The 13339-nt window shown below is 43.4% G+C and overlaps 1 protein-coding gene across 7 annotated transcripts in view; it reads right to left on the reverse strand.

Annotated features, from left to right (window-relative positions):
* Positions 1 to 4789: 4789 nt before the first annotated feature.
* Positions 4790 to 13339, reverse strand: part of mylk4b (myosin light chain kinase family, member 4b) — a 105934-nt gene continuing 97384 nt past the window's right edge. For 5 of the 7 annotated variants that reach the window (XM_078198584.1, XM_078198573.1, XM_078198541.1 and 2 more), the window contains one exon: positions 4790 to 9131. In XM_078198584.1, coding sequence (XP_078054710.1) covers positions 9054 to 9131 — 78 coding nt within the window. In that variant the 3' untranslated portion in view covers positions 4790 to 9053. The remainder of the gene's footprint in view (positions 9132 to 13339) is intronic. The other 2 variants (XR_013495546.1, XM_078198563.1) reach the window with 2 other exon arrangements.

Here is a 13339-nt window from a genome sequence, read left to right on the forward strand (position 1 = left end):
TCTGTGTGGGTTTCCCCTGGGTGCTCCGGTTTCCTCCCACAGTCCAAAGATGTGCGGGTCAGGTGGATTGGCTATGCTAAATTGACCCTTAGTGTCAGGTGGACTAGCTAAGGTCAATATTTGGGGCTATGGGGATAGGGTCTGGGTGGGACTGTGGTCGGTGCAGACTCGATGGGCCAAATGGCCTTCTTCTGCACTGTAGGATTCCTATGATGATTCAATGATCCAAAACACACCGTTTTCACAGAATGGATCAGTTTCTGCTTCACGACTTGCTTCCTGTCTACTTCTATACATGTTACACTTCAGAGGAGCACTAAGAAATTCGTGGAAAATCACTTCAGTCCTTAACAGGAGTGCTCTGTACTCAGCATCTCTGCAGAGTCCACGTGGCCGAAAGCCAGACTGCTCTTTTTTCCAAGTCGCCTGACTTTTAGGAGTGTCGTGCCAAGCTGGTGCCAAATTAACCAGGTGGATAAGAGCTGCAGTGCAAATCTAAACCCTGAGCCATTAAAATATGCTTTATACAATACACAGAATTCTCAAAGGACTGTTTAATCTGAGGGAACTTTCACTAAAGGCTCCCAATGCTTCATATCATTGTGGTGAAAAGTATGGTGTTGGGGGAAAAAAAAGTAACAAAAAAAACGAGATTCAAGCAACGAACCCCAAGGCAACATGAAAATATCATTCTGAACAGGGCAGCAGGAAAGCACTGTTGACAATATTGTGTTCCTTCAATACCAGCATGTCCGTTTGTCAGATGGCCTTTGGAAAGTATGCCTTGGAACTCAGACACGCTGTGCCGTGGCAGAAGGGCTTACGCGTTTGATACCACTGCAATAGTGGATTTTTAATCGCGCCTATATTGTCATGAGAGGGCATGAAATCATGGTGAGGTGGGCACTCGTGCACAGTTCCTGGCTGCTGGTCCAGGGCGTGGTTATGCGATACTGGGATACTGAGAACGTAACGAAAAGGAGTAGACCATTTGGCCCCTTGTTCCTGCTCTTGTCACCCAATAGGATCACTTCCCCACCCTAGCCTTAGATCACTTGATCCCTTTAGTGCCAATTCCAGTGGGAGAATGTTCCTACGATGGAGAGCCTCTCCGTTGTGGCGACGATCCCAGTAATAGCCAAACATTCCAAGTCCTGCCTCCAAACACAGTGGGCTGAATTTTCCCATCTCGCCCACCATGGGAATCTTGGTGGGTAGAGGCAGACCACGCAAAGGTTTGTCGACCTTGGGCAGGAATTTCTGGCCATGGGGTGAGCGCGGCTGGAAAATCCCGCCCTGTGTGTTCCGTTGGCACAGGGGACGGAGTGGAGGTCGGCTGCGGTTTGCGGTGCACGTGGTTTATGAGGCCACTAAAATCACCAGCTGCCTCCGCTAAAGTGCCATCAGGCAGGCGCGCGAAAGTGCAGATTGACATCTTTGGTTAGCGATTGATCCACTTTTATGGTCCCGGCACCTACAAAATTCTGGTTAACACCAAACCAACTCTCACGGGCATCTTCTACTGGTCAACATTTGGGGAGCAAAGTGTGGTGAAGGTGAGGCAAATCCCACTGGCTCCATTGTGGAGCTGAGCCAGATGTTGGATGTTAGTGGATAGGGGAAACAGTCACGGGGAGAGATTCATGGACAGGCCAGCAGCCAGTCCTTCAGATGGTTGAGAGTCTTTGGAACTCTTTGCCACTGAGAGCTTGGGGGGGGCGGGGGGAGGGGGGGGGGGGGCGGAGCGCTGGCGGGCAGTGTCCTTGTATATATTTATATGAGATAGATTTTTGATCTGTAAGGGAATCAGGGATTATTGGGAAAGGGCAGGAAAGTGGACATGAGGAATGTCGTTGGATCAGCCATGATCCTACTGAATGGTGGAGCAGGCTCAATGGGCCGAATGGCTCACTCCTGTTCCTATTTCTTATGGTCTTGTGATATGAACAATTTACTCACAGAGATGCTTGGCTGGATTTAGTGCAGTCTGCATGCCACCGTTCCTTTAAGAACTGTTCTGCTTCTTGGATCAATGGGCAGAATTTACTCATCGGAATTTCCAAATTGCTTCAGGGTCCGATTTGCACCTTACAAGTGGCCTTCCACCTGGGAACAATTGGCCACCTGGGCCCTTGTGAAGGCTGTAACGAGAGTCCCAGTAGGAAAATTGAGATCGGGAATGAGGTGGCAAGTTTAGTCGCGCACTTTCTGAATCTCTCTCGCCCCATTCCTGACTGATCGAGGCCTGAAAATGTTTATTTTTGGGGGGATTAGTTGCTCTGCTGACCTCTGGTGGCAGAAAGAACTTGCCATTCGTCAGCCAGGGTGGATTGAACGAGTCAAAATGAAATGAGAATCCGACAATTCTTTGCAGTCTTTCAACAAATTAAATTCCACACTTCTGTCCATTTTCCTGTGGAAACTACAAGCCTTTGCCTTTTACACTCAAACTGGAATCAAAATTATATTTTTTGAACAAAATATTCTTTCACTCCATATAATGTATCAGTACAGTTAATCCTGAGAGAAAAAGAAATCATATCTGGTTACAAATCGACACTGCTTCACAAACAAATATCAGTGAGGTTAAATGCAATGACTCCTCATAAAAGGCATTGGGATTGCAATGAGCAATTAACTCAATTAAAAACAGATCGCGATTTTAAAAATGATTAAAAATAACAAACGGTGTCTCATTGGTCTAGGGGTGTGATTCTCGCTTTGGGTGGTGCAGAGAGTTTGCGAGAGGTCACGGGTTCAAAGCCCGGTCAGTCCCGTCGTTGGTCGCTTGAGAGAGTGTTTCTGTAGTGTAGTGGTTAGCACGTTCACCTAACGCACAACAGGTCCTTGGTTCGAGATCAGGCAGAAACAGTGTCAAACTATCAATTTCAGAGGGGTGGAGAAGGATGAATCGTTAAGTTCTACGGGGGGGGGGATTTTCTGCAGGTGTGCGCCATGGGCAAAAATGGCAACACTGGCGTAAGATCTCGCAAGGCCCGCGGGAACGAGAATCTCAGTGGCAAGATCTCGTTCTCTGACTTTCCCCTTGCTGGTGACGTAATGTGGTTCATGCCCAGAAAGGGTGGAAACCTCATTTAAATATATGTAATTAAAGGGTTTCCTCGCCATATACAATTTTAATAAGTGCAAACTTAATCAGGGATAGAACAAATAATTCAAAACCTCCTGAGAGATTGAACACTGCTCTAGAATCTGTTTGTTCTTATTGAAATAATTGCAGGTATAATCAATGACCCAGTGGTGGGGCTGAAACCATCAGCAATGATTGTATTCATCTACCTATCACATTTTACGTGGCAGTATGGTGTGCGTGCATGCCATAATCAGCAGCCATGCACAGTAGTTAGCTCTGCTGCCTCACAGTGCCGGGGGCCTGGGTTTGATTCCAGCCTTGGGTCACTGTCTGTGTGGAGTTTGCACATTCTCCCCGTGTCTGCATGGGTTTCCTCTGGGTGCTCCGGTTTCCTCCCACAGTCCAAAGATGCGCAGGTTAGGTGGATTGGCCGTGCTAAATTGCCCCTTGGCGTCCCAATATGTGTAGCTTTGGGGTATTAGCCATGGTAAATGGGTGGGGTTACGGGGATAGGGCAGACGGGTGAGCCTGGATGGGATGCTTTTTCGGAGGGTCGGAGCAGACTCAATGGGCCAAATGGCCTCCTCCTGGGGATTCCATGGATCAGTGGGTTGTCCTTGCCGCCCCGTACCTACCATTTTGTTTGCATGGCAGCTGAAATGCAGTTGGTCCTCTGGACTGCCGTAGAATAGAGGCACCATGACCATTGCCAGAATACCAGGCAATAGGTACCTGTGTGAGTCGCTGCCGTTAAGTCAAACACCAGTGGGACACTACGGGAGAGGAATCCTTTTGGTTCCAGTGCGGGACACAGTTAACCTGCAGCATTCTCACCGTGATGTGTGTGCAGTCTGTGGCACCCTTCAACATGGGGAAACACATCATAGCAAAGCCCAATGCTCCCTTGTCTATGAAAAGGATAAATGTGTTTTGTTCTCAATGAGCTGAGAGAAATTATAAATAACTCTGGCACCAGCCTGGAAGAAACTAGATGTAGAAAAGTTCATTGCCACAGTCACCTTCACAGCCGCTGGAAACACAGTCCTTGCCCCATTCTGAAATTGCAGCTGTGGTTTCAGCAGATGCCAGATTTCAGTGAGGACATACCAGCTGGAGCAAAGACATCTCATACATTGTTTGCTGCTCAGGTTTATGTCAGAGAATTGCTCCCTGGACACCCTATGCAGATATACCCTCTCAAGAAACCTTTCTCGCCACCTTCCCCTCCCTCTCCTACCAGCTTGTCTCACTCTGCATATTCTCTGTTTATTTTCTGCGTCATATTACAATCCCATGTTTAGGAAGCACTGGATTGTGCAGAAGCCTTGACGTCTGCAAAAGCTCCTCTGGTACTGGCCACACCACCTGCTACAGACTTTTGCAACTTGAAAAACCGTAGAAAGCGCCAAACAAAGGGGGAATCCTTCCTGCTACTAAGTGGATATTCAGCTGTGTGAGGTTAAGTGAAGGTGTTAGTTGGAGTGTAGAGCTCCAAAATGGCACAGCTGGGATCAAATAAGTGTTGCATGTCAATTGGTGTCATGACCTGTCTGCACAGCACACCTCGGGTTGTTCATTCTGTGAGGGCTATCGCCCTCACCTCTATGGCGCCTGACACGATTTGTCCCAATACTGTTCTGCAGGTGCCATTCTGGAGCTCTAAGGGTACAACAAATGGGCACAAATTATTCCAACTTCTTGTCTCAGAAGGTTTATTTAGAACAATCATACTGCTGTAAAAAAAAGACTTGGCTCCTCCACTCACAAAGAGAGGACCCTCACATGGTTCTGAAATGTGTACATTCGAGTAGTCCATTAAGGTGAAGACATAAAGGGCACATTACAATGAGGGTTCAGTGTTGAAGTGACATTTAAAAGTCTTGAAACCTGACGCCAGTATATCCTGGAGGGATTCCACAGTCGGTGCTGCCAATTATGAAACACCATCAGCATTTTAACTATGACATGTAAGCAGCACGCTCGGCGCTCACTTGCAATGTGGCATTTTACACTAGACAGTTATCTGTTGACAGCCTGGCCTTCGTGGTAAGTTGAAGAGAACCATCTCCGGTTTCAGAACTGAGGCACTATTCACATTCAGAAGATAATTTGAATAGGGACGCTGAAAAACATGCAATATTGTACCAGCGTTTGACTCAACATACTCCCTCCAATTTGATTGAAAGAAAGTAAAACACGGCAAAAATAAAATAAAACAAATTCACGACCTTTCAGCTCTTTCAGGTGCTAAATCAAACTATTTGTTTCCACAGATTGGCATGTTTTCGCTATTTCTGTTTTTACTTGCCTAAAATTCATTAAAAGCAAAACAGTCAAAAATCTCCGTCTACATATCAATAGCACAGACTTCTTTCGAGGTTAGGATGCTAATACTAATCTATTTTCACAGTATTTATATTGCCACATCAATTCAACTGATTTCATAAATATACCCAAAAAAATGCAGTTATTCACTCTGCAACGCATACTTAGTAAATAGACCCGAGCGCATAAAAGGGAACATAACTCTACTACTGTATTATCAAACTGTGCAATTAATCAGCTTAAACTGCAACAATCATTTTCGCAAAAGCACGCGTAATGTATATAGTATGCCTCTACATACAGACTAAATCTTTTAAGGCAGCTTTTAGCAATCACACAAACTTTGTCATTATACTCAGCAATTGAAGATCTAAATATTGATTTCAGCATCTCAACAAAACTGCAAATGGGAAAAGGTAAATTGATAATATTTGTACAACTCCATTAACACCCTCATGGGCAACAGGGCTCACAGAATCAAAATAATCAGATAATCCGCAATGAAAATACAGTGAGATTAGAGTGGAACGTTGAAATATTATATTTCAAGCCAATTGCTCTTCACTAACAATGTCTCGCGTTACAGTAGCTTTGAAAACATTGTTACAACTCAATTTGCTTGCTTCAGTTTAAATTAGAAAGAAAATGTGAAGCGGGGAATCTAATTTTGTTTTCAAATTGAGAGGAACAAAATACCTTGCAGAGGACCAGGCTTGACACTTTGTGAATATCTGTAGGGGATGCAAATTGGATTTATAATACTGTTCAAATAAAATATCAGAAGTATAACTGTTTTGTATTTTTTGAGAGCCATGCACTAAAAGTTTTGTCCAAAAGTCACTTGCACTAAATATTTAGAATCATAGAATCCCTACAGTGCAGGAGGAGGCCATTTGGCCCATCAAGCCTACACCAACAACAATGGCCGTATCCCCGTAACCCCATGTATTTATCCCGTTAATCCCCCTGACACTAAAGGGGCAATTTAGCATGGCCAATCCGCCTAGCCTGCACATCTTTGGAGTGTGCGAGGAAACCGGAGCACCTGGCGGAAACCCACGCAGACATGAGGAGAATGTGCAGACTCCACACAGACAGTGATCCAAGGCTGGAATTGAACCCGGGTCCCTGGCGCTGTGGGGAAGTAGTGCTAACCATTGCCACTGTGCCACCCTTAACACAGTTAAATACAGTTAAAATTAAGCAAAAATTATGCAAGAAGTCGCAAACTTCTATTTAAAGTTTTCCATTATTTTGGGTATTTTTCTGTATGTTTGAGTACCTTAATGTACTTCAGATTAATTGCATTTCCTCACCCACTCACCCTTTCAGCTTTCCTCTCGCTGAAGTTTGCCCTTGACCTCTACATCATTTCTCCAGAGGTAAACCTGTCCAGGGTGACCCAGATTAATTCACTGCTTGGTTTCTGATCACTTTCAGTGGGGAAGGCTGTGACGCCATTCCTACAAGTAGACTCATTACGTTGGCAATCACTACGCCCTACAAGACTCAGGGCAGCATTGTGAACAGTATAATTTGAACAATGGCTGTTTTTGCAGGGATAAAGTAGCAACAGTTTCCACCCATTGACTCGGAATGGGCAGACAGCCTGGTTTAAAGTGGAAAGTCAGAATGCCTTTAGTGCAAAAAAGCTTGATTTTCCTGATATCCCATTCATAGAGGCGCATGCATGGGAATGATATGAATGCAGCTTTCTTCTCAATGCCCACCAACACCGGGGTGGGGCAGAATGTCAAGTTTCACATATTTGGACTCATGTATACTCAGCTCTGAATGCTAATGAGACTTCCAAGAGTTGGTTTGTAAAAAGCTGATCCAATTGCCATTTTTGTGATATATTACATCTCATAGAATCCCTACGGTGCAGAAAGAGGCCATTCCTGCACCAACAACAATCCCACCCAGGTCCTAAACCTGTAACCCCAAATATATACCCTGCTAATCCCCCTGATACTCAGGGGCAATTTGGCATGGCCAATCAGCCTAACCTGCACAACTTTGGACTTTTGGTAAAGCAGCCCGTTTTAAAATTTCAGCAAAAAACAACCTAAGGTTGAAGTTTAAAATGTTGGCGGCAGCAGCAGGGCAAATATCGGAAGCTCAACTTTTTCAGCTGGCCTTTTTCTCAAAAATAACAGTGGACTTTTGGCAGCTAATTTCACTGCCTATATTCATGCAGCAAAACTGTGGCAAAAGAGCAACGCTGCGACATCAAACAACTTTACTTCAAAACAGTCACAAGGGCTCCATTCAGCTACTAGCTAGTGGAACTGAGAGCCCAACTATCTATAAAGTGTCCTGAGACTGTAGAACAGGAAAATTGAAAAGTAAGTATATGTACAAGACAGTGGAACTACCTCAGTCCTATTACTGTTAATTGCTGTCAGAGGCATTTTTGCAAGGCACAAAACTTCCATCTAGTCGACTAAATTGAACTTTGAAAATATTTTTTTAAATGGCTTTGCGCACCTTCTGTCTGTTCAAAGGTTTTCCAGATCTACAGAGGATTAAGTCAAATAAATTTAGCAATCCTAATTCTTTTCTTTCTCTAATTCTTTCATGGGATGTGGGCATCACTGGCTGGTCCAACAATTATTGTCCATCCTTATTTGCTCCTGAGGGGGCATTTAAGAGTCAATCACATTGCTGTGGGTCTGGAGTCACATATAGGCCAGACCAGGTAAGGGCGGCAGATTTCCTTCCCTAAAGGACATTAGGGAACCAAATGGATTTTTTGGACAATGGTTTCATGGTCATCATTAGACTTTTAATTACAGATTTTTATTCAAATTTCATCATTTGCAATTCATTCAATCAATAGTTTCTCCAGCTTGATGTTTCATTGATTTTTTGCCTCATTCTTTCATGGGATGTGGGTGTCGCTGGCAAGGCCAGCATTTGTTGTCCATCCTTAATTGCCCCTGAACTGACCCAGGCCATTACAGGGGGGAGTTAACATTGCTGTGGATCTGGAGTCACATGTAGGCCGGGCTGGGGAATCATGGCAAATTTCCTTCCCTCAGGGATTTGAATAAACCAGAAGATATTTTTTTTAAAAACACAATCGATGGTAGTTGCCACCATTACCATTACTGAGACTAGTTTGATATCCCAGATTTATTAATTACATTTAAATTCCCCTGGTTAATATGGTGGGATTTGAACCAATGTCCCTTGCATTCAGTGAGATTACCGCAACACCTCCATCCGCCCCCAAACCTTAATACTGGGGTGTTTCGAATTTGAGGAAAATTCTGCTGTCTCATGTGCTTAATTTTCGATGTCTTAAAACGTTGTTAAATACACTTTATATAAATTAAAAACAGGGCTTAGCTTCACACAAACTGGCCATAAAATTAATATAAATATCAAGAACTTTACTAAAGTAACTACAATCACACCACAGCTGCACTCCCTTCTCTTAAAAATCCTAAAGACACCCACACAGTTTTATGTTTGTGTTGCCCATCCATGGGATTTTTAAAGCAGAAAAGGATTGCCTTAAGAGTAGAAGAGTAAATGCAGGCATTCGAGCAAGGCTGTGAGGAAAATCCCATCTACTGCTGTCCTGCAAGGAAAGGTGCACGTGGTCACTGGTCCATTCAGCAGATGCTCAGAATTCAATGGAGGCCAATGTCCCAGAATTGAGTTTCTTCAATCTATTCGCAGCGGTGACTGCGTAATAGTTCTTCTACACAGAAACAAGAATAAAACAAGATTATTATTTTCCCTCCTTTAAATCAGCCTTTGCCAGAAATGTGGGAAGATAAGATCCATGGCTCTTAATTGAAACAAAGATGTTACGTTTTGGCAAAGCAAACACTTCTGACATGAACCTACAGCATCTCCACGTATTAAAACTATCCCCCTTTAATTTTTTAAAAATTCATTAACGGGACATGGCTGGCCAGCATTTATTGCCCAAACCTAGTAATCCTTGAAACTGAGTGGCTTGCTAGTCCATTTCAGAGGGCAGTTGAGAGTCAACTACATTGCTGTGGCTCTGGAGTCACATATAGGTCAGACCAAGTAAAGACGGCAGATTTCCTTCCCTAAAGAACATGAGTGAACCAGATGGGCTTTTCCGATAATCGGCAATGATTTCGTGGTCATCAGCAGATTTTTAATTCCAGATTTTTTTATTGAATTCAAATTCCACCATCTACTCTGACGGGATTCGAACCCATGTCCCCAGAACAATAGCTGAGCTTCTGGATTAATAGTCTAGCGATAGTACCACTAGGTCATCACCTACCTTAATTTTCAATTTATCCCATTGTAATGAGGAGGAAACACCCCTCCCCCCCGATTAAATTTGATCTCTTTTTTTGATGGAGGTTATCTTGACATCAGCAATGTCCCATTAATTGTCTAGCGATTATACCACTGGGCCATCGCCTACCCCACTAGTTCCACAATCATTGAAATTCAACTACACTGAAAAAAATGCAGTGGTACATTAATTTAAACTCGTGTGCATTTTGCAGGATGAGAACACAGGCTAGCAATCTCAATCTGTTTTCCTTTCCATTGTAACCTGCTCTATGCTTGTTATCCAATGATATATTTTCATGTGGGGTGGCAGTGATGTGTTATAGATCACTCAGAGAGTCTGGGTTGTGTGGCAACGTGCACCTTTACATGTATGCCACAGTCTAGAGCTATGGACAGTGATGGTGAACTTTCTTTCCATCTCATGGCTGACCAGATGTCACTCCTATTCATACCACCTGCAATTGGCAGGTGCTGGACTGCTTCGTGGGCTGATAAACAGCCTGCCTGGCCACATTGTGAACTCACCTGCTTTGAGCTTCTGACACAGAGGCAGGAACTTTCATAGGTCCCACTGCATCACAAGACTTTCACAATAGTGGGAAGGAGAAACTGATAAATATTCTCCCTTTTCCTTGATATTTGTGCGTGCCGAGTTGCTCACCTGTCCTGAAAGCAGCAGTGCAACATGTTAGTATGATTGATTCTGCCTCGATCTTCTTTAGCAAGACTTTAAAATATATCTTGTTAAAAATAAAATAGGATTACCAGCAATTTCAATAAACTTTCCCTTTACTTGGCTACTTCAACTTGCTTGTGTGGCTTTTGCTACCAAATAAACCTGTTGGACTTTAACCTGGTGTTGTTAAACTTCTTACTGTACTTCAACTTCCACCAAGGCACTTCAGACTCCACAATAACACACAAATGTCCCCCAGTCAAAAATGGTAGGACAAGTCACTCATTAACCAGAAGTTAGGAGAAACTGTGTTGCAATTAATGTACCACTGCAGTCTAGAGCTATGGACAGCGATGGTGAACTTTCTTTCCATCTCATGAAATTGTCTTTGATAATATTGGCAATGCTTTATTTATAAAGATAGTCCTTTCCAAGCAAGTAATGATTTCTGCTTCAAATGGCTTAATGCTTCTGCTAAAATAATGGACAGAGTTTGGTCTTCAAATAATTCAATCATTTATCTGCTAATTTTGACAACAGTACATTTTAATCTGTAAGAATGTTAAAAGGTAACTTTGAAAGCATATATTTACAAGATATCTGGGAAGATTGTGGTGGCACGGTGACACAGTGGTTAGCACTGCTGCCTCACAGCGCCAGGGACCCGGGTTTAATTCTGGCTCCAGGTGACTGTGTGGAGTTTCCACGTTCTCCCATGTCTGCGTGGGTTTCCTCCGGGCACTCTGGTTTCTTCCCACAGTCCAAAGATGTGCGGGTTAGGTTAATTGGCCATGCTAAATTGTTCCTTAGTGTCAGGGGGATTAGGATAAATAAGGGGGTTATGGGGATAGGGCCTGGATGGGATTGTTGTCAGTGCTGGCTTGATGGGCTAAATGGCCTTCTTCTGCACTGTAGGGATTCTATGATTCTCTAATTGTTGAGCCCCTGGCATTAGAAGGAATGTGGTGTGATTGTGAAAACTGAATGGGAGTTGAGATAGCCAAGGCCAGCTTTATCAGAATGAAGCAAGTGTTAGTATCAAAGAAACTGAACCTGAATCTTAGGTGAGGAATGCTGAGGTGCTACCTTTCCTCATCTATGTTATATGCCTTAGTAAGAAGTTTAACAACACCAGGTTAAATGCCTTAGGGACATGGACAACAAACAAAGAGGCTATTGATAAGCTGAATGCATTCAAGATGTGGATATACTGGAGGCTGTTCTGCATATCCTACACAGACAGAAAGCAAAATGAGGAAGTTCTGGGTATGACTGGAGAAAAGAGGAAATTCATGTAAAGCATCAGAGACAGAAAGATACAATCCTTCGATCACATCATTACAACGGAGGGTAGATAGAGAATTATTGAAAGGGAAGATCAACGCAGGAAACATAGGAGAGGGAAGCATAGGAGAATAGACTGGATGCTGTTGAGTTGTAAGGAATGGGGAAGAGCAACACAGGACGGAGAAAGGTCAGTCAACCTGCTGGGAAGATGATACCAACAGACAAATGAATGACAGTAAGTGGGGCTGGGGAGGACAGAAATAAAATTAATCATCAAATGCAAGCTTACAACAAATATACTTATAATGAAATTTTGTGCTCAGAAACAAATTCCATTCAACATTCATTAAGGTTAAGCAAGTATTGTCATAATGCAAGAAAAGCTCCTAGAAGATATAAAATCTAGTAAAATTACACAACATGCCCATTTTGTTACTATTGGTGCGAGGCTTGGAGTAATGTTAAAATCTCACCTATTCGTGTGAATAATGCAAGAGCCAGATAGTAATCCAGATTGAAGTATGGCCCATAGATTTTTAACATGTCCTTTTCCCCCAGCTGTTCAGATTTCAATACTGAAATAATTTGGGTAAAACATTGGAACGTTGTGTTACCAGCATTTTATTTGGAAAGGTGGAGAGGATGGAATGGGCTACAAAATCAACTACAGGTACTTGCAAAACCTATGAGCTTAGGAGTAGAAATCATTGTCGACCATATTATTGCAGAAACAGCAACAGAAACAGATAAAGCTCGGCACAACATCGTGGGCCGAAGGGCCTGTTCTGTGCTGTACTGTTCTATGTTCTATGTTCTAAACACTTTTGTGCGCTTGTACTAAACCCCTGCTTTATTGAAGCTATGGCTCTGTTGGTACCACCCTGGCTTCTCATGGGTTCAAGTCCTACTCCAGAGCACAGAAATCAAATGCTGACACTCACTGCACTACCGACAAAATGCTGCACTGTCAGAGCTGCCGTCTTTCAAATATAGACATAAGCCAATCGGAGCCTAATCTCCTCTCTCAGGAGGATGTTAAAGGTCCCACGGAACTATTTGGAAGAAGAGCCAGAGGGGTTATCCCTGATGTTCTAAGCAATACTCCTCTCTCAATCAACATTGCAAAAAACAAAATCTGGTCATTATCACATTGCTGTGTGTGAGAGCTTGCTGTGTGCAATTTGGCTGTGTTTCCTGCATTACAACAGTGACAAGTGTCCTGTGGTCATGAAAGGTGCCTATTATAAATGCTGAGTTTTTTTAAGTAGCAGAGGAAGGAATTCGCTTAGAGTCTGATGAAGATTTCTATGATATGAAGGCCAATTTTCCTGATCTATACTTTTTAAAAAATTCATTCGTGGGACATGGGCATCGCTGGCTGGCCAGTATTTATTGCCCTCCCTAGTCGCCCTTCAACTAAGTGGCTTGCTGGGCTATTTCAGAGGGCATTTGAGAGTCAACCACATTGCTGTGGCTCTACGGTCACATGTAGGCCAGACCAGGTAAGGACGGCAGATTTACTTCCCCTACAGGACATTAGTGAACCTATGGAAAGCCCAATTCCTGACCACAAAGGTCAGAAAAAAGGATAGGGACCCATTTTGCCAGTCTCACTTTCCTTCACATTGAGCGTTCCATTGAAGAGTAGCTGTTAGGTGGTA

The sequence above is a fragment of the Mustelus asterias genome, chromosome 2, assembly GCF_964213995.1.
Source record: "Mustelus asterias chromosome 2, sMusAst1.hap1.1, whole genome shotgun sequence".
Taxonomy (NCBI): domain Eukaryota; kingdom Metazoa; phylum Chordata; class Chondrichthyes; order Carcharhiniformes; family Triakidae; genus Mustelus; species Mustelus asterias.